General features: G+C 37.8%; 1 protein-coding gene across 4 annotated transcripts; it reads left to right on the top strand.

Moving 5' to 3' along the window:
• The first annotated feature begins 462 nt into the window (after window positions 1–462).
• Window positions 463–26,808, top strand: top1mt (DNA topoisomerase I mitochondrial). Of its 4 annotated transcripts, XM_053495337.1 has the most exons (24): window positions 463–513; window positions 958–1,049; window positions 3,094–3,178; window positions 3,267–3,319; window positions 3,412–3,472; window positions 3,595–3,620; window positions 3,706–3,762; window positions 4,315–4,348; window positions 4,441–4,529; window positions 4,919–4,985; window positions 5,152–5,513; window positions 7,689–7,804; window positions 7,888–8,009; window positions 8,128–8,250; window positions 9,509–9,696; window positions 10,043–10,187; window positions 12,615–12,758; window positions 12,874–13,056; window positions 13,480–13,548; window positions 16,161–16,275; window positions 17,264–17,391; window positions 19,382–19,476; window positions 20,407–20,556; window positions 25,272–26,808. In XM_053495337.1, the coding sequence occupies exons 2-24, from the start codon at window positions 967–969 to the stop codon at window positions 25,372–25,374; spliced, it is 2,598 nt and encodes an 865-aa protein (XP_053351312.1). In that variant the 5' UTR covers window positions 463–513; window positions 958–966; the 3' UTR covers window positions 25,375–26,808. The 4 variants fall into 4 exon arrangements, with proteins under 4 accessions (XP_053351312.1, XP_053351309.1, XP_053351310.1 ...); XM_053495334.1 differs by lacking the exons at window positions 3,412–3,472; window positions 3,595–3,620; XM_053495335.1 differs by lacking the exons at window positions 463–513; window positions 3,412–3,472; window positions 3,595–3,620 and adding an exon at window positions 606–654.

Below are 26,808 nucleotides of genomic sequence, written 5' to 3'. Positions count from 1 at the left end.
TTGAGCATTAAATGGGAATTGAACCCTGGCCTTCCGCACAGGAAGTGAGAAACCTATCAATGTGCCATATTGCAAAAACACCCGAAGTGCAGAGTTACAGCTAAAATTGTTAAAACTATAAATACATATGTGGTACCCTTGCTGATGTTTTTTATATGACTAAGTTCACACCAAACGATCAGCAATCGAGAGACATGTTTTATTGTGTGGCCTTTCATGAATGCCTGGCACCGGAATACACAATAATGAGTGCGTATGTGTGAGAGACCTGGTTTAAAAACTTTTATCTTTTTTTTTTTTTTTTATAAACATCCCAAAGTCATTTGATCGTGTTCTGCGTATTTATTGCTTGAGGTGAGAAAATCACCATAAAATAAATTAGCAGTTCTGTGTCGTGTGAACGCCAGGCGTCATTTATGACATGAATGTCTCGATAGTCAGGGAGGCGACGCTGCTCATGCGCATGCGCAATTGGCGACAGCGAGAACTTAAGAACTTTCAGGTGTGAAAAGGGTAAGCTAACGCCTGACTTCGTCTTCCAAATATGAGTTTCATTTACCTCATTTAGCGACGCAGTTTAGCTCTTTTCACGCATTTGCGTCAGGCACAGCCCGGCGACTAACATCTCGGGGAACTAAAACCTACATTCTATGTGTAGGTGACGATTTCTCAAGCTTCATGAAATGGAAGTGTTAGGATTTTTTTTGTTTCCGCACGTTGGGTACACTTTATTTACTGCTCCTTAAAAAAATCCACAGTTATATGTGTCGTAGACAACCCGGATATTTTATTTGTTTGTCTTTTTAAAATTATTAAATTGTTGTTAATGTGTAAAAAAAAAAAAAAAAAAGGCTTTCTAAAAAGTTTACAAACAAATGTTTGCTGTTTAATTTCAGTCCTGCATGAGAAAAGTCCATTCCTGTCTGAACAATGATTATTCCTTGTGATTATTCTCAGTGATGAAGGATGAAGGTGGAAGAGGAAGGTGAGCTAGCAAAGGAAGACCATTCTCACAGGAAGAGATCATCAGCTGAGACAGATGACCATGGGTAGAAACAAACCTTTCATTTCCGCATTCATCAAACTGTGTCATTTATTCGTATCAAAACAGCCATATCTGAGTGACAAAATGTAGCCCAGTGGCAATTCAAAGCCTTTACAGTGATATATTCTACATATAATATGGTGTATGGCTTCCCTTTGCTCTGGAATCTGGTTGTATTATGGATTTCTGTCAGCTTTCTGTGTTCGCTTTTTGTCTGAAATGCAGGAGGCCAGTGACTTTGAAGGCTAATGAACATTGAACTTGCTGTCATGTCATGCTCATTCAAGAGATGATTGATTAATTAATTGATTGATTTATACCAAGGGCGGCACGGTGGTGTAGTAGTAGGCACTGTCACCTTGCACCTCCAGAGTCCGGGTTCGATTCCCATCTCTGTGTGCATGGAGTTTGCATGTTCTCCCGGTGCTTGGTGGGTTTCCTCCAGGTACTCCGGTTTCCTCCCACAGTCCAAGGATTTGCAGGTTAGGCTAATTGGTACCCTGCCTCGTGTACCCTGCCTCGTGCCCTAAGCCTCCTGGGATAGGCTCCAGGTCCCTGTGTCCCTGAATACAGGATAAAGCGGTATAGAAGATGTGTGAGTGTGATTTATACCAATCTAAATGCTTCGAAAAACATTTCCCACAATGTTACATCACCTCCACCAGCCTGGACTGTTGACACAGGGCAGGTTTAGTTCATGAATTCATGCTGTAGGTGACCCAGCCACCTGTGTGCCTCATCAGAAAATGAGATTTATTAGACCAGGTTACATTTGGTGCACCATTGCTGCTACAAAGTGGTTATCTGACTGACTTTTTCCTTTCCAAGACAATCTGGATGGTTTTTTTTTTTTTTTTTTTTTTTTGTAAATTGCACCATTTTGACTAAACTTTCAAGACCGTTGATTAAATCCCCAAGAAATCAGTAGTTATAGAAATACTTGAAATCAACATGTATGGCACTAACAATCATGCCACAGTCAAAATCACTGTGATTTACATTTTTTTGAACCTATTCTATTGGTCGATGTGAATATTATCTGCCCACTGTGGCTTGTGTCCACATGATTTTATCCATTGCATTGCTCTCACATAGTTGGCTGAATAGAAAATTTCATGAAAGTAAGTATAAGTTAACACGTTTCTAATAGAGTACTCAGTGGGTGTATACAGAAAGGTAATATTTTGAAGTAATGTCATTCACTTCGTATAAATGGAAGTGTTTATATATAAAATGCTGCTTTGCTAAATATTTATTCCAACCAATGTTTTGATTTTTTTAACAGATAGAATAAAGTATAGCTATGAGAATTCACTGAAGCAAAACACAGTTCTAATTTCACACAGCTAAGTTTCAGTATAAAATCACTACAGAAGAATACCTTAAGTGTCCGTTTGAGCATGTTATAATATACTTATTTAAAAATGCCCGAATCATGATGCAAAATGTCCACATTTACTTGGTGAACATGCCATTGTAGACTTGGTCCTCTTTTACAGTTAAAGGCTTTTGCTGTGGGGATTTGTGATCATTCAGTCACAAGAACATTTAGTGGGGGCAGACTCTGAACCTGTTGAGTGAGGAGTCCTGGTGCACAGTTCATCCCAAAGTGTTCAGTGAGGTTGAAATCATGGCTATATGGAGACCGCTTTATTTAATTTTTTTTACACCATTTTTGGCACACCAAGTCATGTAGCTTACTTTGTGTCAAACAGGGTTGGACCTCTTATTTACAGTAAAGGGAAAATTTTACAGCATACAAAGGCATTCTAGGCAATCGTGTGCTTCAACCTATTGGAAAAACTACACGAGTCTGAAGGTCAGGTGTCTACATACTTTTCGTACAAAAAAAAAAAAAAAGAAGAATACCACTGCAGAACGACAGCAGAGAATGCAAAATTTGTCTGCCAAAATGTAGCCACCACAGCAGAATATTTAAAAGCTGCTTAAAAATGTTATGATGGTTAAGTCATATTGCAAATGTTGCAAAACCATAAAATCTTTTAATTTTCTTGTCATTTATTTGTTATACATTTTTTCCATGTTAGAATTAGAAAGAAGGTGAAATCAGGATCCAAGGAAAAACATAAAGGTTGTGAAGTAAATGGAAAGTACTCCAGATCATCTGAAAAGGTATACTAGACATGAAAGGTCATAATATTTTGTAAACCACATGTACAACAAGGCTGTTCTGTTTTGTCCATTTCTTCTCTTCTATAAGAAGTCACACTCAGGACCTTCACACAAACCTCTGCAGGAGTCTAAGATCACAAGGTGTGTAAGTTTCTCATGTCTTTTTTCCCCAGATAAATAAAACCATATTGTTAATCATACATCATTATGCATACTATATATACTTCACGTAGCTCTGAAAAAAAGAAGTCTGATGCTCGCAACAGTGGATCTGAAGCTGAGGGTTTTAAGTTGGTATGAGCTTAGTATTTTTGTGAATCGTTGACCATGTGATGGCACTGTTATTCTTCTAGTCATTTGCAATTTTCTCCATGAGCTGTGATTTTTGTGAGCAGTATGCTTTTTGCTTCTGTTAGGGCTCATATGAAGACTTGGAAAAGAGGCAAGTTATTTAGCAGCGGTTTGTTTAAATGATTTCAAACGGTTGTGAAATACTAATGCTAGAATGTTCTGTTGTTGTCTTATAGAGTGGATGGAAACAATAACTTGGAGGACATTATGCGACCACAAGAGAAAAGAGAATTGTTAGTAGCTTTATAACCATTTATGATGTTATAATGTATTTGTAATGTATAATGTTTGGAGTTGGGTAATATGGTTATATAGTTAGGGCCAGGGGTAGCTCAGTGGTTAAGGAATTTGACTGCGGTTCGGAAGATCCCAGGTTCAAAACCCACAACCACCAAGTTGCCATTGTGGGCCCTTGAGCAAGGCCCTTAACCCCCTTAACCCCTTAACTGCTCAGATGTATAATGAGATAAAAATGTAAGTTGCTCTGGATAAGAGCGTCTGCCAAATGCCTAAATATAATATCAACTCTGTGGTGAATTATCACACTATACATTTTGAAATATAAAGAGTACTGTCAGTATATTTACAACTAAATATAAATAAAAGCAGCTGTTTAAATGTTAACATTGTATTATGAATCTTTACAATTATAAAATAATATAGTGTTAAATCTTTTTTTTTTTTTTTTTTACACATTATGTATTAAACTTAAAAGTAACAATACAGACGTTACTTTTAAGACTCCGTATTATGTGTGACACTGATTTGTGTTTTTGTATTTTTAGAGCTTTATTACCTGACGAAACTAAGAACTGCAAGGTGTGGTGGTGTTTTTTTACTTCTTTTACAGCTGTAATATGTATAGTCTTAAGACTAATTGCTAACAACAGATCTTTCTTAATTATTTCTAGTCAAGAATTACCAGCAACATAAACAGCTCCAGTCACAAGCATCGACACAAGACTACCAATGATAGGGATCCTAAACTTCAAGGAAACAGGTAGAATAAGGGATATTTTAGGGAAAGTCATCTCAAGGTAATACTCGTTCGTGTTTGTTTTATACAGTAATGTAAAAACTAGGTTTTATCCATGATTTTGACATTTTTACACTTAAATACATAAATACTGTATACAAACTGTATATAATATTTAACAAGCACATATGGGTTAGGGTTATGTAATATACATAAATGTACATACTGTATATAATATTCAACATGGTCAGATGGGCACAAACTTTTGCCAATATATTGTACAGTAGGTCTCATTCTGTGTAGGGGGGAAATCCATCAATTCAGCAAAGAAACAATTAACATTAAATAGTTGTGTAATTTTAAGCAGTAAAGTATTGTGTAACCGAATAAAACCTTATTTACCTGCTTTGCAGATCTGAAAAGATTCAGGCAAAAGAAAACAGTAAACGTTCATCTGATGTTAAAAGTAATAAAATTCATGTAAGTACAAAATTCCAAAAAAAATTATTTTAGTTATGTCAATATACTTAAAAATTTGAAAAATTTCTTATTATGGATTTATTTGCAAAAGAGGTAGAGTAAGGTTATTGAATCAGATTATCATATAACCTTCATTAGTTATTTATCATTTTCATGCTGTTCATAGGCAAAAGTGAAGCAGACTGATAATAGCCACACATCTCTGACAGCTATAAAAGAGGAAGATGTCGAAGGGCAAATCTTTGATCCCATCTCTGGCTGCACACAAGCCTGTCTTGCTGCTGAGAATGATCAGGAGATGGGAGAAGAGAAATCCAGTGCTGAAAAGAAGGGGGACAAAGAGTGTACCGTCAATATTAGAGAAGATAAAACACAAGGCCAGAAAAAGAAAAGGAGTTCTCAAAGTACAGAACATGATGAAGCAAAGAAAAATAAAAAGGTCAAGATGGTAGAGGATGGGGACAAGAAAAAAAAGAAAGGAAAAGGAGAACCAAAAAAAGCTGAAGATGAAGCTGGTAAATGGAAATGGTAAGGGTTTGAACTGATTTGGTAACACATGGTAAAATCACTTCTAGGTATAGTAGTTCTTTTGTTATATTTGTAAAATGGGCTGTAAATGGTTTTGGATCAGTCTTTATGCTTTCATCAGCAGGTAGCATTTTGAAACCCTGTGATTATTTTGTATTCATTACTGCGGTATACACTGATCAGCCATAAAATTATGACCACCCAGCTAATATTGAGTAGGTTTCTGCAGTTTTGGAGTTGCTGTGACCCAGTTGGCTGGCCATTATATTTGGCCATTCTAACAGTAGCTACATTTTAATATCTCTTTTAAATGGTGACCTGGAAGTAGGTGGGATATGCTAGGCAGCAAGTGAACCTTTTCCCCCCAGATATTAATGTGTTTGAAGCAGAAAAAAGGCAAGCATAAGGATTTAAGTGACTTTGGAAAGAGCCAAATTGTGATGGCTAGAGGACTGGGTTAGAGCAACTCCAAAACTGCAGGTCTTAAGGGATGTTACTGGACTGCAGTGGTCAGGACATAACAAAAGTGATCCAAGGAAGGGAAACCAGTGGACTGGCAACAGCGTCATGGGTGGCAAGGCACATGGGGAGCGAAGGCTGGCCTGTGTAGTGTGGTCCGATTCAACAGAAGAGCTACTGTATTGATAATGTTAATGCTGTTTGTGATAGAAAGATGTCAGAACACACAGTGCATCACTGTTATGATGGCAAAACGGGGACCTACTCAATATTAGCCAGGTGGTCATAATGTTATGGCTGATCGATGTGATAGTGTTGTTTACGTTATTGTATTATAAAATCATCCTGTTTAGTGTTGGACATTTTGTTCATGGAATAGGCCAGTGTGATTATTTTTTTTATTTATGCGTCTCTGGCTCAATATACTTCGAACGCAAGTGACCTAAACTAAACAGGTTTCAGATCTGTTCTCTCTCTCTCGTATTATGTGCGGAACTCAAGGCCTTTCAGACGTTTCCGGCAGGACGATACCAAATGTGACACCGTCATTCATACGCGTGTGTTTTCTGCTCTGCAGTGACATGAGCGCGTTAGTTTTAAACTTTACATTGTTGCCCTGTATTTTTATATTTTTATTGTAATGAAAAAGTGTTATGATGCCTTGACGCTGCTGATTCGCTGTTCGGTGAAGAATGACAGACCTGCGTTTGCGTGTCAGTTCATCAGAAAATACGCTCGTGCTGCTCCAAAAGTGCGCGCGCCAAGGTTAGTTAGCTAGAACAGAGATCAACTGTTTCCATGGTTACGCTGTTTTTATAAAGTGCCCCGATTCTCAAGTGGGATGATTTCCCCCGCCCCCCTCCCCCGCTTTTTTTAAATATATTTTTTTAAAGTTGGCTCTTGGTGCCTTTTTAACATCACTGGAGTGTTGGAGTAAAAAAAAATAAAGAATTCAGAATAAACAGAACTCTTTAGTACAGATTTGAGCTAGATGATAATCAGTGTTTCTCAAACTCAGAGCCCAGGGTGCTTTTTTGTTCACCTTGTGTTTGCGTCATTATTAATGAAAAGCACAAATCTTTTACTCCTACTTTCAAGATCCATCTTAATATCATACACTGAGCTGCCAGTTTAATAAGTGCACTTAGCCAGTACCTGCTTTCACTGGCCATTTACCAGCTCTGTAATTAGGAACTTACTGACTTGTAGAGTCATTGTACACTGAACAGATGTGATTATTCTCAATATAGCTCAAAAAAAAAAAAAACAGACAGGGTAGTAGTTAGAAACACCTCCTCGTTGTCTGGTTGAGAACGGTTCACCAGCCAACAGTGCTGTTATTCAGAAACAATCAACTCTGGAGGCTAGAGAATGACCAATACACCCTCCTAATTAAGATTTACAGATTTTTTTCTAGCATTTCCTACTTCGTAATATATTGCAAAAATGATGGACCTTTTGTCCAAATATTCTGTTTCTCTACTTTCTTTTTTCCTCTCCTCTGTAAGATGTATACAATTATAAGATGGACATGTACCTAGTAAACTGGCTAGTCTGTGTAATTTATATATACATTTTGCTGCACTTAGGCATTGGGTTTGACACTGTTATTTACTTTCTGTAGAATTTTCTTTCTGCATTTTCCCAACAACTTCAGTAAAAGCTTTTAGCATGCTTTTAAGATTCAGAGTTATTTTCATCATGACTCTTGTGCAGGTGGGAGGAAGGGAAGCATGCCGATGGCCAGAAGTGGAAAAGTCTTGAGCATAAAGGGCCTCTTTTTCCACCAGAATATGAACCTTTACCAAGCAATGTCCCATTTTTATATGATGGTGAGTTTGTACTATATACCAGACGTTTTCTTTATTTCCCAAAACTAAATACTAATTTTTTAATGATTTTTTTTTTTTTTAAGGTAAGCCTATGCAGCTAAGCCTGCCTTCTGAGGAAGTAGCGACTTTCTATGCCAAGATGCTTGATCATGAATACACCACCAAGGAGACTTTTCAGAATAATTTTTTCACTGACTGGAAGGAGGTGAGCTCTGCTGAATGCCCGCCATTTCTCGTTTGTCCGCACTGCCTCTCTTTTTATGGTTTAGCCATCAGGAACAACTTGTTCCTCATTAAGCTTGTATGTCCTGCTCTGCCTCCAGATAATGACAGAAGATGAGCGGAAGATAATCAGGAAGCTGTCCAAGTGTGACTTTGGCAAAATCCACAAATATTTTGTGGAAAAGTCAGAGGAAAAGAAGAACATGACCAAAGAAGAAAAACAAGTAAGTGAATGTTGGAGTGTATGTCCATTTATACTGTATAGGTCATGTGTTAAAGTTAGTGCCCCCTTTTCTGTTTCTTTTCTTTTGTGTGCATGGAAAAGCATAATCGTCAGGTCATAAAAGGTCTTAGTTTTAGGCACATACAACCCTAGACAAACAACAAACAATTTTTTTTTCCTGGGCCATTATTTATTTAACAAACATAAAGCCAAAAAGAAAAAAAACATGGTTAATAAAAAGTTCTCCCTTACTGCTTCCACAGGATTTTAAGAGGGTAAGAAGGATCAGAAGGATCTCTATAAAAATAGATGTTTTGGCAGTTTGGAGCATTCAGGTGTGTGCACTAACACAGTGCCATGGGGGCAAGACATAAGCAATAGTCTTAGAAAAGTAATTGTTCCTGCACACCAAACAAATTGGCGGTCAAAATCCTACAGTAAGTGAGATTATTCGCAAGTGAAAAGCATTTAAGACAGTTACCAGTCTTCCCAGAAGTGGATGTCCCAGGTCAGACAGCGCAGTGCTCAGGGAAATTCAAAAAGCGCTACATCTCAGACCCTACAGGCTTTACTGAGCATGTTAAAGTCCATGAGAGCACAATCAGAAGAAGACTGAACAAGTGCAGTTTGTTTGGAAGGGTTACCAAGAGAAAGACACTTGTTTTTGCAGCCACAGGACCTGAGCACCCTGCAATTCTCGAGTTGACAATGAACTCTTGTATACCAAAGTATTCTAGAGGCCAATAGGAGGCCATCTGTCTGACAGTTAAAGCTTGGTCTAAATTGGGTCATGTATCAGGACAATGATCCAAAGCACACCAGTAAATCTACATCAGAATGACTGAAAAATAAAATAATCACGTTTCGAAATGGCCTAGTCAAAGCCCAGACCTTAACCCAATTTTAATGCTAATGTGGGACGTTAACAGAGCTAGCTTAAGCGAATGCCGAAAAACATCATTGAACTGAAACAATTTTGTAAAGAACAAATGGATCAAAACTCTTCCATAATGTTGAGAGACTGATAAAATCATACAGAAAATGAAAGGTATTGCTTCTATGGGTAGAGCTACAAACTATTTAATCAAGGGCTCCTTAATATTTCTTTTTTTTTTTTTTTGCAAAATTAAGAGGGGCACGCACTTGTACACATGGCTTATATATGTATTATGAAGTTTTATATGTATAGTTTAATATACTATCGCAACGTCTGCAACTCATATCCAAAATATGTATAAAGTATTAATCTTTTTACTCAGGTTTTAAAGGAAGAAGGCAATAAACTTACAGAGGAGTATGGATACTGTCTGCTGGATGGACATAGGGAGAAAATAGGCAATTTTCGTCTGGAACCTCCAGGGCTTTTTAGAGGACGAGGTGAACACCCCAAAATGGGCAAGCTAAAGAAGCGTGTCCAACCTGAGGATGTGATTATTAATTGCAGTCAGTAAGTAAAAACTCAAATAAATAGAGGTTAGTCAGTATATCACTAATCTTTCTTCTATAAAATGAAATATGAACACATGGTCAACATTTTTTTTGAAACCCAACCACACTTGCGCACACCTTCTCTGTTATGGGAGCACCCACCTATTGGATCTTAAATGGCCGTTGGGTTTTGATATGCCGCTGCAAGTAAACATCGGTCACTTGTCATCTTATTTGCTGATAGTCCTATGCCAGTCAGTGCCGATGTATGTCTGATAAATCGGTGTATTTCTAGAAATTAACCAAGCGGATGATTGCATAATGGTACATCATGTTATTTAAAAGTTTGATCTTTGTCTTGTCAGAGATGCGAAGGTCCCAGAGCCACCTGCAGGCCATCGGTGGAAGAGAGTGCAGCATGATAACACCGTCACATGGCTGGCATCCTGGATAGAGAACATCCATGGACACATCAAGTACATCATGCTTAATCCCAGCTCCAAACTCAAGGTGAAGGCTTCTGCAAAGTCTAAATGGGCTACTCGTTGTCCTCTACTCATCTCAACCTGTGCACTTTGTTTGATTGATTTCAAGATTTTGCTCTTTTGAAGCATGTTTGCCTGAATAGGAATGTTATCAGATTCTTTTAGAAAGTGGTCTTGGAACCATTTCTTTAAAATAGTGGTCTGGGGTTTGCTGTAAGTGAACTCATGTGTGGGACTGCACCATACGAAAACAAGCAATCGCCTCCATGGTCTGGGTGCAGACCAAATGATTGGTTGGATTGGTCACTGTACCTCCTGGGAAAGACATGTTGTGGTTTGTGGTGAAGACGGAATTTCTTCTCGTTCTGTGGTGTGAAGGATTCATTTAAACCCATTCAAGTACATTAGAACTGTCGGAATAAATAATACTGTACATTGTTAAATGAAGTTTAACTGATATTGTACCCTCTAACTTTAAATACTTCTAGCATCCATTTTGTCATTTCCAATATTTTTATAGTAACTGTTAGCACCTTTTCCACACAATTTGTGTATTTGACTTTACTATACCTATTCTACACATATATGCCTCTATTCAGTCTCATTCCTTAAAGAATTTCTTTTTTATATTGTCTGAGGGAGTTTATTTCCTACTGATGCCTCTAGTTGGGATCAAAATCCACATTTGGATTTCAGTAAAGCTGGTTATAACAGTGTCTGTTATAACTGCTGTACATATAAAAAACAAACTGAAGAAAGAAGTAGTGGGGGTGTTTAAGTCAAACCAGGACATTTGCCAAAACCGTGTACTTGGCACCCTGTCCAGGGTGTACCCCACCTCGTGCCCCTTTCCTGCGATAGGCTCCAGGCCCCTGCGACCCAATATACAAAATTAAGCGGCATAGACGCAAGGGAGTGCGTACTTCCATTAGGGTTGCGCGATAATGCCCATTGTCATATCGTCCTATCGTCAGCCTGTAAGATCGCCGATACACGATAGTAGTTAAAGCCCAGGGATTCTGCGTGCTGTCGCGTCGTATTCAGAGAGTAGTACATATTTTTGTGGTTGTTTTTTTTTTCATTTCATGTCTGTTGTTTTATCGATAAATCTGCTCATATCTGCGCACGCGTTTATCAGCCTTTTGATCAAAAAGTTGCACACGCAACTCACTTTCACTTTGCACAAGGCAGTGTTTATTGTTTAGTGTAAATTTAAAGCGCATAAACACAATAAAACAATTGTTTTAGGCTAACATATCATACCTCATTGTAGTTTTTTTGCACACACGCGCGGGTGCGTTACAATAATAAGGAAAAATCACAATAATAAATTCGGAGCAGTACTACTAATAATAATTATACTGAATGAAGAAAGCGCCGTCGAAGAAGTATCATCATTGAAGGAGAGAAGAAAATGAAGAATTAATACTTATCAGTATTTACAGTTTGAGCTCGACATGTTTATGAGCTCTGTCGCTTGCTGTCAATGGGTGACTAGGAGAGAGAACACATTTTCGGCTTCAGTAGACACACAATACTTCAGACTGAAACACGACTGCCCCATACAGGTAATGAAGGGCATTTTCACAGCTTGCCGTGCGCAGCCGTGGCAAGTCACGGGATTCCTTTTCTTGAAACGTGGGTTTTTAATGGCGACATCTGTATCGTCCATATAGCTGACTATCGTCGATAGACAATAGTATCGTCTATCGGCACAACCCTAACTTCCATGACTGTTTTGTATGTGGATTTTGGCATGTAGCTACTCCCTCCTCAGTCCTGCGGACTGTACCGACCACCTTTCACCCACACTTCAACCGACAGTCAGTGTAATTAACGACTGTAGAACACCTGAGAGTGATGCGTATAGTAAAACATCGCAGTGCTCCTGCTCAGTCTAGACTAACTGTTGCAAAATTTAACATTATATTGGTGCATACATATGTGAACTGTGTGTTTCAAATGAAAAATTGTGTGTATATATTCCCGATTTCCTGCCTAATTTAGTTGCGTCCAATTCCTCCCCGTCACTAGGGGGCTCCCACATTAAGGCTACTACTACCACTCAGTCAGGAGGGCCGAAGACTATCACATGTTTCCTCTGAACCACATGATGCCAGCCGACCGCGTATTTTCAAACTGCTCGTTCACGCACCATTGAGGGCGGCGTAACACTTGCGTTATTTGTCCGCTTGTGTGAGCTCACAGACGCCCCTGAATAGCCGTAGAGCCGTGATTAATGTAGGAGCAATAAGTAACTCTCATCCCTCCCCGGGCCAATCAGCGCTCTCTAGAGCTGTGAGAGGTTACAGCATCACCCGGGAATCAAACTCGTGATCTGTGGATGATAGGCAAGCACTTCACCACTGCGCCACTCGGAAGCCCAGAAAAATTATGTTGTTGATGTTTTGATGTTGAATGCTGGATTTTGAAGGTTATTTGTCCTGTGCAGGGGGAGAAGGACTGGCAGAAGTATGAAACTGCTCGTAAGCTGAAACTGAGAGTGGATGATATCAGGCGTGAGTACCGAACAGCCTGGACTGCACGAGAAATGAAACAAAGACAGCGAGGAGTTGCTTTATACTTCATCGACAAGGTGGATATTATTATTGCGCATGAATTTGTACAGTTGTACACACAATAAATGCACACGTACTATTCTATAAGCAATACATGATCATGTATTATTAGTTTTGTGTATATGTGTGTAGCTAGCTCTGAGGGCTGGTAATGAAAAGGATGATGATACCGCAGACACGGTGGGCTGCTGCTCTCTGCGTGTCGAGCACATCACTCTCCACCGACACCAGGATGGTCAGGACTATGTGGTGGAGTTTGACTTCCTGGGCAAGGACTCTATCCGTTATTACAACAAAGTGCCTGTGGAAAAACAAGTGAGCAGTGCTGCATGTTTCTTTACAATTGTCTCATGTTTTTCTCTTGACTTTTGTTGTGTGTGTAAATTAATAAGTGTACCTTTAAAAATCACAGACCTTTTAATTAGGGCAGACACACCACCAGACTTCCACTGTGTACAGTAATAAGTAGTTCATGGGATGTAATATATATTTTTAATTTTTTTCCTTTGTTAAATAATTTTAATCGGCTTTAAATTCGCCTTTGTTCTTTTTACCGCAAGTAGTACCATGTTTATGCTGCCGACTATTAGCAAATGTGAAACTACTGAAAAAGGTTTTTTTTTGGAAACCTGTTAACAGATATAAAATTATGATGTGGTAACTTTATTGCCCACCTCTAACTTAAAATGCTGGCTGTAAATCTACTATCATAAACTGAGATGTGATATTTCTATTCAGGTTTTCAAAAACGTGAAACTGTTCATGGAAAACAAGGATCCAGAAGACGACTTATTTGACAGAATCTCTGTAAGCATCTCACTTGTTTACAGGGACGCATCATCCTTTTAATAGGTGTATTTAGCAGAGGTGGAAAGAGTAATAAAATTTTGTACTCGAGTAAAAGTACTGTTACTTCAGTGAAATTTTACTGAAGTACAAGTAAAGTTACCAATTATAAAAATGTGTTCAAGTAAAAAGTAGCTCATTAAAAAGTTACCAAGTTACTTTTTTTTCTTAACAGCGGGGGTGATATGGGGGGATTCTAGTGTAGTTCAAAAAAGACAAGCGGATATAAATCTCAAACTAGTTGTTTTTGATTGAAGGAACACCTTCATAATAAAGCTGTTACCTTTCTTGTGCTTGAAATCAAAGTGGTCGCTTAAATATGGTTTGACGCTTTGCGCCGGATAGCCGGGGGGAAGAAAAAGAGCTCAGAGCCAAGAATAACGTTTAGCACAAAACCTTTATCGGCCTTTTTAACTTATTATAATCAAAATTATAATACAAAACATAAAGTAAAAGTAAAGAAAAGGGTAAAAGAATAGAGCGTTTCGGAGGTGAGCAGCACACCTGAGCTCCTACTTCGTTCTCTCTTTCTCACACACACACGCACACCTCTGCAGCGCACACACTGGAGTAGGGGCGGCAACTCTTAAAAGGGCAACATACATACATACAGTGGTGTGAAAAACTTTTTGCCCCCTTCCTGATTTCTTATTCTTTTGCATGTTTGTCACACTTAAATGTTTCTGCTCATCAAAAACCGTTAACTGTTACTCAAAGATAACATAATTGAACACAAAATGCAGTTTTTAAATAAAGGTTTACGTTATTAAGGGAGAAAAAAAACTCCAAATCTACATGGCCCTGTGTGAAAAAGTGATTGCCCCCCTTGTTAAAAAATTACTTAACTGTGGTTTATCACACCTGAGTTCAATTTCTGTAGTCACCCCCAGGCCTGATTACTGCCACACCTGTTTCAATCAAGAAATCACTTAAATAGGAGCTACCTGACACAGAGAAGTAGACCAAAAGCACCTCAAAAGCTAGACATCATGCCAAGATCCAAAGAAATTCAGGAACAAATGAGAACAAAAGTAATTGAGATCTATCAGTCTGGTAAAAGTTATTAAGCCATTTCTAAAGCTTTGGGACTCCACAGTGAGAGCCATTATCCATAAATGGCAAAAACATGGAACAGTGGTGAGCCTTCCCAGGAGTGGCCGGCCGACCAAAATTACTCCAAGAGCGCAGAGACAACTCATCCGAGAGGCCTCAAAAGACCCCAGGACAACATCTAAAGAACTGCAGGCCTCACTTGCCTCAATTAAGGTCAGTGTTCACGACTCCACCATAAGAAAGAGACTGGGCAAAAACGGCTTGCATGGCAGATTTCCAAGGCGCAAACCACTTTTAAGCAAAAAGAACGTTAAGGCTCGTCTCAATTTTGCTAAAAAACATCTCAATGATTGCCAAGACTTTTGGGAAAATACCTTGTGGACCGACGAGACAAAAGTTTAACTTTTTGGAAGGTGCGTGTCCCGTTACATCTGGCGTAAAAGTAACACAGCATTTCAGAAAAAGAACATCATACCAACAGTAAAATATGGTGCTGGTAGTGTGATGGTCTGGGGTTGTTTTGCTGCTTCAGGACCTGGAAGGCTTGCTGTGATAGATGGAACCATGAATTCTACTGTCTACCAAAAAATCCTGAAGGAGAATGTCCGGCCATCTGTTCGTCATCTCAAGCTGAAGCGATCTTGGGTGCTGCAGCAGGACAATGACCCAAAACACACCAGCAAATCCACCTCTGAATGGCTGAAGAAAAACAAAATGAAGACTTTGGAGTGGCCTAGTCAAAGTCCTGACCTGAATCCTATTGAGACGTTGTGGCATGACCTTGAAAAGGCGGTTCATGCTAGAAAACCCTCAAATAAAGCTGAACTACAACAATTTTGCAAAGATGAGTGGGCCAAAATTCCTCCAGAGCGCTGTAAAAGACTCGTTGCAAGTTATCGCAAACGCTTGATTGCAGTTATTGCTGCTAAGGGTGGCCCAACCAGTTATTAGGTTCAGGGGGCAATTACTTTTTCACACAGGGCCATGTAGGTTTGGATTTTTTTTCTCCCTAAATAATAAAAAGCATCATTTAAAAACTGCATTTTGTGTTATCTTTGACTAATAGTTAAATATGTTTGATGATCAGAAACATTTTGTGTGACAAACATGCAAAAGAATAAGAAATCAGGAAGGGGGCAAATAGTTTTTCAGACCACTGTACATGCATACATACATACATAATGTGGTATACAACATAGTAGTGGCTGTTACAATGGCCAGAGGTTTAATTTTTTTTTGTTTTATTCATAAAAAAAAAAATTCAGTAGCAAACATGATTTCAAATGTAGCAAAGTACAATACTTCAAACAAAACATACTTGGGGGGAAAAGTAATATTACAGACTACTTCAACTACTTTAAAAAGTAGTTTAAGTAGTCTAAAAAAAAAACTACTCAATTACAGTAACGAGAGTAAATGTAATTTGTTACTTTCCACCTCTGGTATTTAGACAGCAATTTACCATTACATGAATTACTTTATTAGTAGGAATGCATTAATGTTGTATGAACTTTTTACAGACAATCTACCTCAATAAGAAGCTCAATGAGGCAATGCCTGGGCTGACAGCCAAAGTGTTTCGAACTTTCAACGCGTCCACCACTTTGCAGGAGCAGCTGAACAAGCTCACCATCGGTCAGTGCGAGCTCACACTCACCTTGCAGAAGGAGCAAAGATACTGGCTCAGTTTCTTGACTCTTATATGCTACAAAAACAAGCCAAGAACTGAATCCCTAATAACAATTTATAGTCATTCCCTTAAGAAGTTGCAAACTCACATCTGTGTGCTGCACAGTTATGTAAATATCGAGCATCGTGTTGATCTCGGTGGCCAAATTGCCTAAACTGATCTGCAAAGACCACAGTCAAATTTGGTTAAAAATCAGGCTGCATTTAAAACTATGCTTAACAAACACACCGCTACATGGAAACAACCTATTCTATTCTATTCTAGCTAGTGGGCCAAAACACATCTTATGATCCTTAGATGGATTTTCAGCCTCCAAGAGGAATTACCTTCTTTTGTATGCATTTAGTATGTTTTAGTAAAAATGCTCAAAAACGTTTGAGGTTCTGTCCAACCCCAGAGGACTAAAGCACTGTAAGCTTGAGTGATTTTTCTTCTCTACCATCTAATCTTTGTTTTTAAACCAGCCAGTATGTGCAAGAGATTTAGGAGATTGTTAGTTGTAGTCGTGATGATGGTGGTAGTAGTAGTAGCCGTATTTAATTTTATTTCTTTCTTATATTTGTTTCTTGTTTTTGTTTTTTTAATTGCTGTTACTTCTTAATTACAAACAATTATTAACTTGATCATTAACTGTTAAATGAATAATTAAATGTAAGTTATTATTATGAATTAAAAATCGCAAAAGTGCAGAAACAGCATAGAGTTCTTTGTCGGCTCTGGTGGATAAAAATACTCTATTAGATTTATGAAAATTAGGCAGTGCACAAGAACTGTGTACACTGTCATCATTATTAGCATTCTCCTTCTGCCTTAAGTCATTATTAAATATTATTAATAGTGTTGGTAAGAGGTAATTTTGTTGATGTAGTGTCACATTGACCTTTATTTTCCACCACTGCCATTGGCTGTGTGTATGTGTGTGTGCGCCTTTAGATGATATGACTGTGGAGGAAAAAGTACTGGCTTATAACCGAGCGAACAGAGCTGTGGCTATTCTCTGCAACCACCAGAGGGCAGCACCCAAAACATTTGAGAAGTCCATGTTGGCTCTTCAGGAGAAGGTAAAGCTGTGACTTCCTGCTAATTAGTATTCATGTAAATAATTAATCGCTGTAATTATATTTATGCTGCTGATATAAACAACAGTCACTTCTAAGGAATTAAAAGTTTTGTCACATATATATATATATATATATATATAATATATATATATATATATATATAATTTTTTTTTTTTATTTAGTCCTGTCCAATTCTTTTTTCCCCGATTTTTCTCCCCAATCTAGTCGTGGCCAATTTCTCCCCGTCACTAGGAGGCTCCCACATTAAGGCTACTACCACCACTCAGTCGGGAGGACGAAAGCTATCCCGTGTTTCCTCCGAACCACGTGATGCGAGCCGACCGCATCTTTTCGAACTGCTTGCTCACGCACCGTTAGGGTCGGAGTAACACACTCGGAGGAAAGCGCTAGCCGCTCCTTTCGTGTGCGCGAGCTCACAGACGCCCCTGATTGGCTGTAGAGCCGTGGTTAATGTGGGAGCACAAGTACCTCTCATCCCTCCCCCCTGAGAGAGCTCGGCCAATCAGCTCTCTCTGTGCCTCCGGCTGTGAGAGGAAAACAGCATCACCCGGGGTTCGAACCAGCGATCTCCGGATGATAGGGCGAGCGCTTTACCACTGCGCCACTCGGAGGCCTCACATATATTTCTAAGTCTTAATTATCTTCCATTGTTCGGAGGCGCGTATAGGATTTTATGACAGAATCAGGACCACGACAAGCTAAAGTACACTGCTCCTGTAATCAGCAGTGTTCTAAGGTCCTGCACACTGATATATTGATATCCTGAGTGCCATCCAACAATAACTGAATGTAGTTGGAGCTAAGTTGGTGTTTAGATGCAGCTAAAATGTGGAGCCAGTGTCCAGGCAGTCATTTGGTTTTGATGTTTATTTGCCATTTGCAGTATTAGTTTTCTTTTTCTTTGGCTAGCTTGTCATTGCTCATTTAAAAACTGAAACCAGGCCAGAACAGGCTCACCAACACTGTCATTCAGTTTATACCCAAATTGAGAGACATCATCTGCTTGTTTTATTTCATTAGCTCATAGTAGTTGTAAGGAATAACTGATCAAAAGACCCATTTATTAAATTTCAGCACACTTTAAGATAGCCATCTTTCTAGTGACGGGATTGTTATTGGAAACAGAAGAGTATATACAGCACCAGTATACGCATATTGTTCAAGCAAAACAAAATTAAATTAATTTAGTTTTCTTAAATTAAATTTTTGCAAGAAATGGTTCCAGTGTTACTTTTGATGGGACAAACGTGGCACCAATATGAGAGATTTTTTTCTTTATTTATTCATTTATTTATTTTATAATGACATGCTGTGCATAACTGTTCAGCAATGTTGATCTTAAAATCTTGAACAGATGAACAAAAACGTGCGACTGGAACCATAAATACTTGTATTTGAAAACTTTTTAAATGAAAAGATTTATAGTTACATAGCCTTTTGTGATCGAATGCAGTCTGCTATTGACAGCCGGTATCTGCCTACAAACTGAACTGATTGTGCTAATGTCTGTTTCACTAAAACATGTAGCTGTCCAACAGCTTGATTAAAGCCTGACATTCAGTCGGTGTGGAAATGAGACTTCACATCACTGTTTTGCTCAAACTGACCACCATGTTTGTTATATTGGTTCTGACATAATCTTTGCTAGGTGAGAGTACACAGGCTGGGTGAGAGTAATAAAGTAAATAACGCATTTCTAAATTGCCTTGGAGAAATATGGGTTCTTATAAATGTTTTTTATTTTCTTTTTTCTTTATACTTGAATTTAATTCATTTACTGAGACATTTGACAGGTTTTCCCCCACACATAGGAAACACTATGATGGCACTCGGAGAGACTTCAGAGCTTGTTGAATATAAATAATGACTAGCAGATCAGTAGCATATATAAGTGGTAGGATGTGGTTGCATTCTGTTTTGCTCTTTCTGTGTCCATATGAAGATGCTTAGGTTAAAGCTTTTTTTGTAGATCAAAAAGAAAATGGAGGAAGTGGAGAAAGCCAAAAAGGAGCTGAAACAGGCAAAGAAAGATCACAAGGAGCAACCATCAGAGAAGTCGAAGAAGTAAGAAATCAGCATTTAACCTACCACCATTGTGTATCCGCTGGCTGTTGTGTGTGTTTTGGAGTTATTTCAAGGGTTGCCTGTTAAATGTTTTATTTGACACAAAGCCCTTAGACATAATTTTGGTTAAGACAAACTATTCAGATTTGCAGAGGTTGAGATTGCTGAAACAATGGTGTTTTTGTACATCTTGAACTGTAACCTGGCTGTTTTTTTATACAGTACTGTGCGAAAGTCTTGAGCGATTCCTCATGTTTTCACATTATATAAATAAAACGTAGATTCAATTAAAGAAAGGGAACAAATGTTTGACAGTCTGCAAAGTGCCTAAAGATAAAAAATAATAATAAAATTATGCAACAACCTTAGCAACAACCTCATTTCCCCTCTCATCTGTTCCGACCACTTAGCATTTAGTATCAGCAGTATACTAATCACCGGCCTGATCATCTGTCATCTGCACTGGTTAATGCCTTAAGTTAGATGTTTTTTTATGCTTGAGTGGTGCATAGGTTAACAAACAAACAAACATTCCTCTGAAACTGGTCAGGGACAGAGGCTACCAAAAAAATGAAAACCAAACACTTGCTAAAAATGAGAGCTTGGAGAATTATTCCTTAAGACTACATTAAAAATACAAGGAAGTCTGACTCTTTCCAAGCAAAATATGAAGAAATTGGGGTGACACAAGACTTTTGCATGGTATTGTAAACCATAATTTTTAAATAGAACATGAAGATTAGAACAGAAAATTACTGTGTGTGTAAAATAAATTGATTATGGACTGGACATATAAGAACATGTACCTTCAACAATAATACTATAGCAGTAACACATTAGCAGTACACCAATGCTCATCTGCATATTGTACCTGAAGCATGTTATTTCTCTAAAAACAAGCCTCCCTCCTGTTCCATGGCTGTCTGTTAGGTTGGTGGAGAAGAAGGAAAAAGCTTTGAAGAGACTGTCGGAACAGTTAAAGAAGCTCAAGCTGCAGGAGACAGACCGAGAGGAGAACAAGGTCATCGCTCTGGGCACTTCCAAGCTCAACTACCTCGACCCCCGCATCACTGTGGCCTGGTAACACATTACGCATTGCACACTCTACAGCATGGGATTTTTGTGCTGCTGCTTGGCTTTATTAAAGCAGTAAAATGATTTTTGCTTATAAAATAAAGACCCCTTTGGGTGTTTGTAAGCAAAAAGAAATGAGTGTGCAGCTTGATTACAAAAAGCCTCTTAGCAACCTGCTACTTGCTTTTAAACAAAAGAACTCTAAATAAAACTCCTGATAGATTCTTTAGATAGAGTCTGATTAACATGCTGACTAAAATATTACCTGATTATTATTATTATTATGAGTTAGCAATCTTAGCCACTGTTTGTCTAATCTAACACTTGCAATTGGTGTAACTATTAGAAGTGTGTATGTGTGTGTGTGTGTGTGTATTGTATTACCATATATGTATTACATCTAATACATTGGAAACTTGGAAAACGAGCAAGTCTTGGTTTACGAGTACCAAGTATCAGATATCACGTATGCGTTTCTTGTTTTCACGCCGAGTGTCACATGATCACAACCTTTCTCTCTCTCTCGCACTGCAGAATTGTGGGTAATCGTCTCCCCTGCTGGGTCTTAGTGCGCGTCTTACTGGTCTAATCAACATCCGTGCACGTGTGTACTGTTTACTAGAACACTGTGACCATGTGTGTAAAACATATTTTATTTAGTGTCTGTATGCATATGTGTACAGTGCGCATGTAAAGCAAAAGCAAGTCTCATTAAAGAGGTTAAAAATCTATTTTCTCTCCCTGCTCAAGGCTCAACCTGCTCTTTGTGTCTGTGCCTCTCCCCCTCCTTCCCAAGGATTCTGATAGTGGGTTGCTCAATCGAGTGTCATTAGAGAGATTTCTTGTTTATTGTTCCGATAAAACAGTGTTTCCGTTGTGTGTGAAAAGAGTGGAGGAAGAGTAACTGTGTAAGACGTGAAGAGGGGGAGTGGGGAGCTTACTTTAGATTCACTCACTCACACACATACCCAGACACAAAGCGCCTGCGCAAACAAACGGAAACGCTTATCTGTCGGGTTTTATTTTTACTTTTTTAAAAGGTAAAGTGTAGGTTAATTTGTTTAATATTTACTTTAGATTTTGTATTAATTATTTTTATGTATTTTTTGGGGAGGGCTGTGGAACGGATAATTTGAGTTTCCATTATTTCTTATGGGAAAATTCAATTTGGTTTACAAGTGTACTTTGTTAAAACAAGATTACTATAAACCAAATATAAGCTTAAGCTTATTTCCATTTAAAATCTACAAAGATGTTAGTGTCTCTCCTACTAAATTTTTCACTTACAGTTTAAGTATAATTTGACTTAATAATCTTTATTAATCTTACATTCGTTTTGTTGTAAACTTAAAAAAAATTATACATGGGTTGTGCTAGATTAAAGATTATTTTACTTGCTAAGATGCCAAGATTTTTTGCACTGTCTGCCTTACTATTAACATTCACTACAGTCACCCACTATGTTTCTGCAACTGAGAAGTGCAGCCGACATCAGAGCAATGTCTATAGTGCAGGTCTCTATAAGTTACCATGAGTCATATACATAGAGTTGAAGTTAGAAGTTTATACACACCTTATCCAAATACATTTAAACTTTTTTTTTTTATAGTTCCTGACATTTAATGCCATTACTCATTTCTGTTTTAAGTCGATTAGGATTAATGCTTTATTTTAGGAATGCAAAATAGCAGAATAATAGGTCACTTATAATTTTACATACACTTAGTTTAGTATTTTGTAATATTGCCTTTAAATTGCTTAACTTGGGTCAGACATTTCTGGTAGCCTTCCAAAAGCTTCTCAAAATCAGTTGCTTACATTTTAGCCCATTCCTGCTGACAGTATAGTGTAACTTAGCCAATTTTTTTGTAGGCCTCCTTGCTTTTACACACATTTTCAGTTCTGCCTACACATTTTTCTATTGGACTGAGGTTAAGGCTTTATGATTTTAACTTGAGCCACTCTGCCACAACTTTGGAAACCTGGGGGCATTGTTCACCAAATGTGATTCGAGGTTTAACTTTTTGGCTATATATATAAAATTATTTATATATATATATATATAAAAAATATAAAATGATATATATATATATATATATATATATATATATATATATATATATATATATATAATTTTTTTTATTATATTATTATATTTCCTATAAATAATATATATGAATTGTATATCATAAAATCGTTTCATTAGACCAGGGGACATTTCTTCTACTTTTCCTACCTACCTTTCGGACACTTCTTTGAGGTAAAACGCTTCTCCTTCCTCAGTGGCTGTGTGGTCCCATAGTGTTTATATTTGCATGGAAATTTTCGTACAGATGAACATGGTACCTTCAGGTATTTGTACAAATTTTTTCCAAGGATAAAGCAGACTTCACAAGGTGTACAATGTTTTTGTGGTCTTGGCTAATTTTCTTAGATTTTTCCTATTATGTCAAACAAAGAACCACTGAGTTTGAAACAAGGCCTTAAAAAACACCCGCGGGTCCCCCTGCTTCTGATTGGAGATCTCGTCGCATAGAGGCCCTCTGTGGTCTGCTTGGGAAACATGTGGTGACTGGAGACGGTTCCCTTTTGCCATGAAGACAGTCCTATCCATAGCTGATGCAAATCATCAGTTTTTTGAGGACTTAGACATAGACTGCAGCCGCATGATTGCTCAGGCCTGGAATTTCCTACAATTTTGTACCAATACACCCATGTTGTATTGAACTTCCAGCTGTCTAACACACGGTATGACTGCAAAACAATTCTTGTAATCTGTTAGTTATGCAAACTTTTGACCCACTGGAATTGTGATATAGTGAATTATTAGTTAAAAGATCTATCTGTATATAATTGTTGGAAACATTACTTGTCATGCATAAAGTAGATGACCTAACAGGGCACTGGGCATGCAAAAACTGGAACTATATCATCGGAATGAATTTGCTTGGTGCAATGAGTAAGCCCGTTTCCGTGAGCATCAATTTGACACATGCCACCTGCCTAAGATCGTTGCAGACCAGGCACACCCCTTGGTGGCAGTGGTATTCCCCATGATGTCAGTGGCCCCATTCAGAAGTATAAGGTTCCCCACTGCATCGCACACCTTGAGCCTCAAATCTTTTAATAAAGTGTGTAATTGTTTACGTCAAACCAAATATCTCTGCTGGATTTATAGGAGTTAATTAAGTTTCAGAAAGGCTGATTTTCTTTGTAGTAACACGCATGGGTTGATCACCCATAAACTGCACAGCGTGTACCAGACTCAGCTCATTTGCATTTAATGTGATGGCCATAAAAGTTCAAGGGCATAGACGGCTGATTGCGCAAAATACCCGATCAAGCTCAGGCCTGAAATTTTGATTCAGAATGAAAGATGAGGGTAAAGGTGGAAAATCTGACTTACATGCCAACAAAAATATAAAATAATCAACTAGTACTACTTTATTGTTATTATGTTTTAATAAAAAGCCATGGCATTTAATTTAGGCTCATTTCTTTTTCACAGTTGAAATAGTTTTTGAATTTGTGTTGCCTCACTTGCTTTTTCTTGCGTTCAAATAATGTATCAAATAAAATCTTCGTTTTTGATGTTCTTGGTCCCTGACCCTTTGAACTGTCATGAGAATGCAGTGTTTATAGAAAGTACAGAACATTTATTTAAATCCTTCTATATATAGGTGTCTGCTAAATGCTGTAAATGTGATTTTAGAAATAAGCCATTTAAACTGGATTGTATAAACCAGATATACTGTAAATGTAGTCCATGAAAAGTATATAATTTTGAGTTCAATTATTTGAGTTGTTTATTAGTTTAATCATCTTATGTGTATGTATGTTATTCTACATTAACAGGATTTTAGTGAATACCAAATTTCTTTAATAGCAATTATGTAATTGTCTAATCACTCACTCATATTTTGGTCAAGAAGTTTAGTTAATACTGTCTAGTTCGTCTCGAGTTTTATTTTTGCCATTGTCTGCAATATTAAAAGTGCTGTACAAATGAAATCGAAATAGAATTAAAATAATATTCACATCAATTCCAATTACCATTGCTTGTTTGATTATGTTAAACTGCTGCCCTCCTGGGATTTCCTTTCACAAAATTACGAGGTTACAGCATCACGCGGGAATCAAACCAGCGATCTCTGGATGATGGGGCAAGCACTTTACCACTGCGGCAGTTTTTCTTTTAGGCTTCAACTTGAACTGCCCAACTACACACAAGTTGTATTACTGGCAAGACATGAAAGTGATAATGACGGTGTGTTTATAATTTAAAAATCATTCATTAATGATTTGATGAGGGATGGCGCACATGATTCACTTGGCTAGGCAGCAAAACCCTGAAGGGGTCACTCAGATTTTGGGACAGCACACTGGTGACCATGCCACATCTGGTGCAAATTCTAAGGGAGCTGTGGAGACAGACTGTCCCTTTTAAGATCATGTTTTGAAGCAATAATTTCTTTTGCCTTTTTTTTCCCCCTCATTGTCTGCAATTCTTTGTTGCTGATTGTTTGCAGCCATTGCGAACAATGAAAGCAATATGCAGCTTTTCAAGACTTCACTACACAGTTTCACTGATTTCTCATGCTTGTAGTCATGTATTATTATAATTTAATGAATCTGAGTAAAAGATGTATAGGCAAAGTATACGCTGTTTAGCTTTGGATCTTGCAGAATGTCTGACCATTGCATATGTGGTTCTATCACAGGTGTAAGAAGAACAACGTTCCTGTGGAGAAGATCTACAACAAGACTCATAGAGCAAAGTTTGCCTGGGCTATCGACATGGCTGATGAAAACTTCCAGTTCTAACACAGACAAGGCTGTGCTTTTTTTCATTGTTCATTTGTTTTTCCTCCTAATTTTCAGGTGTTTTTTTTTCCATTCCATTTCCTTCTTTTTTGTGACCATTTTTGAGCTACTATTCATTTCTCTGTGGTGTCTTTTTGTTTAACAGCCTTGGTTAAAAAGATTACTGTGATGTGTTTCTTCATTGGATTTATTTGTGTAGTAAAATGTGAACACAAAGCTGAAGGTCATGCTTTAGTTTCTTTGCTCCTGAATGGAAGGTATGTAGCTCGTGGATCCAGTATTTTCGGGCACACAGGAAGGCTGTTTGTCAGGGGAAAAACAAACCTTGCCCTACAGTAACACTGACTGACTACATTTGTGCTTAAAAGCTGTCCAAATGCTGGAACATAACACCAACCTTTTTAAATGGTTTGTTAAGAAAGTGTTTCCAAGTATAGATGAGCTTGCAAGCACAAGTTCAGTACATTCCAGTCCTTACAATAAAAGCAATAATAGCGTTTCAAAAGTGAGTGGTGAGGATGCAAGTTAAAATTGTTCATCCTATTATGCAAAATGTCACAGATGTAGTGACTACAAGCTTTAAGACAGTGTGAGTGTCAAGTTCATATGCGTAATCTGTGTGGTGTCAGTAACCATTGCAGTCTAAGTCAATGGTTTCGTGCTGCCGGGGTGTTTTACTGCTTTTAAATGTAATGAATGGAAGTTCTTTGAATACAGGGAGCTTCCAGATTATGCAGGACCTGGTATTTTGTATATTCTGTGAGTTGTTCAACAGGCTGTCCAGAAAATTAGGAACCAATGTTAAGCAAATATTTGCTCATATATCTGAAATTTTTTTAATTTGGGAGGGGGGGACTGTGACAAAGCAATTAAGAAAAACCTAGAGAGTGGACATATTAGCTCACCGTGGTAAGCCTCCAAGTTACTGATTTGAAAGTTTGGCGATTAGTGTTCCAGCTCTATCAAGTTGCCACTGTTGTGCACTTAACCCTGCCTGCTGTCTAGGTGACATAAGATAACTTAATTAACTTACAGCATATGCTGTATATAAATCCAAAATTCTGTATATTTAGCCTTACTCTCATTGGTTTACTGACTTTTCGGACACCCAGTATATAAATATAAATTTAATTATTTAAAAAACTGAAAACAATAAATATGTAAGGTTTCTCATAATGAAATGCAGCTTGAACAATTAACATCACTTTAACAATATGTGGTCATATATAGTCTTGTATCTCTCCCCTTATTGCTAACAACAGCAACAAAGACTTAAAAAAAAATGTCAAAATATAATTATAAAAAATGTATGCAATACTGTAGTGAATGCTATTGTTGGAATATAATCAGGAAATAAGATGCTACTTGACCCAAAGTGACGTCGGTTTTACCAGCCAGAAGATTATTTTCTGAGAACGGCTATGTGCTAAAGTG

The sequence above is a fragment of the Clarias gariepinus genome, chromosome 4 (assembly GCF_024256425.1).
Source record: "Clarias gariepinus isolate MV-2021 ecotype Netherlands chromosome 4, CGAR_prim_01v2, whole genome shotgun sequence".
Taxonomy (NCBI): domain Eukaryota; kingdom Metazoa; phylum Chordata; class Actinopteri; order Siluriformes; family Clariidae; genus Clarias; species Clarias gariepinus.
Note: the sequence above shows the minus strand (reverse complement) of the source record. Positions and strands in the feature narration are given on the sequence as shown.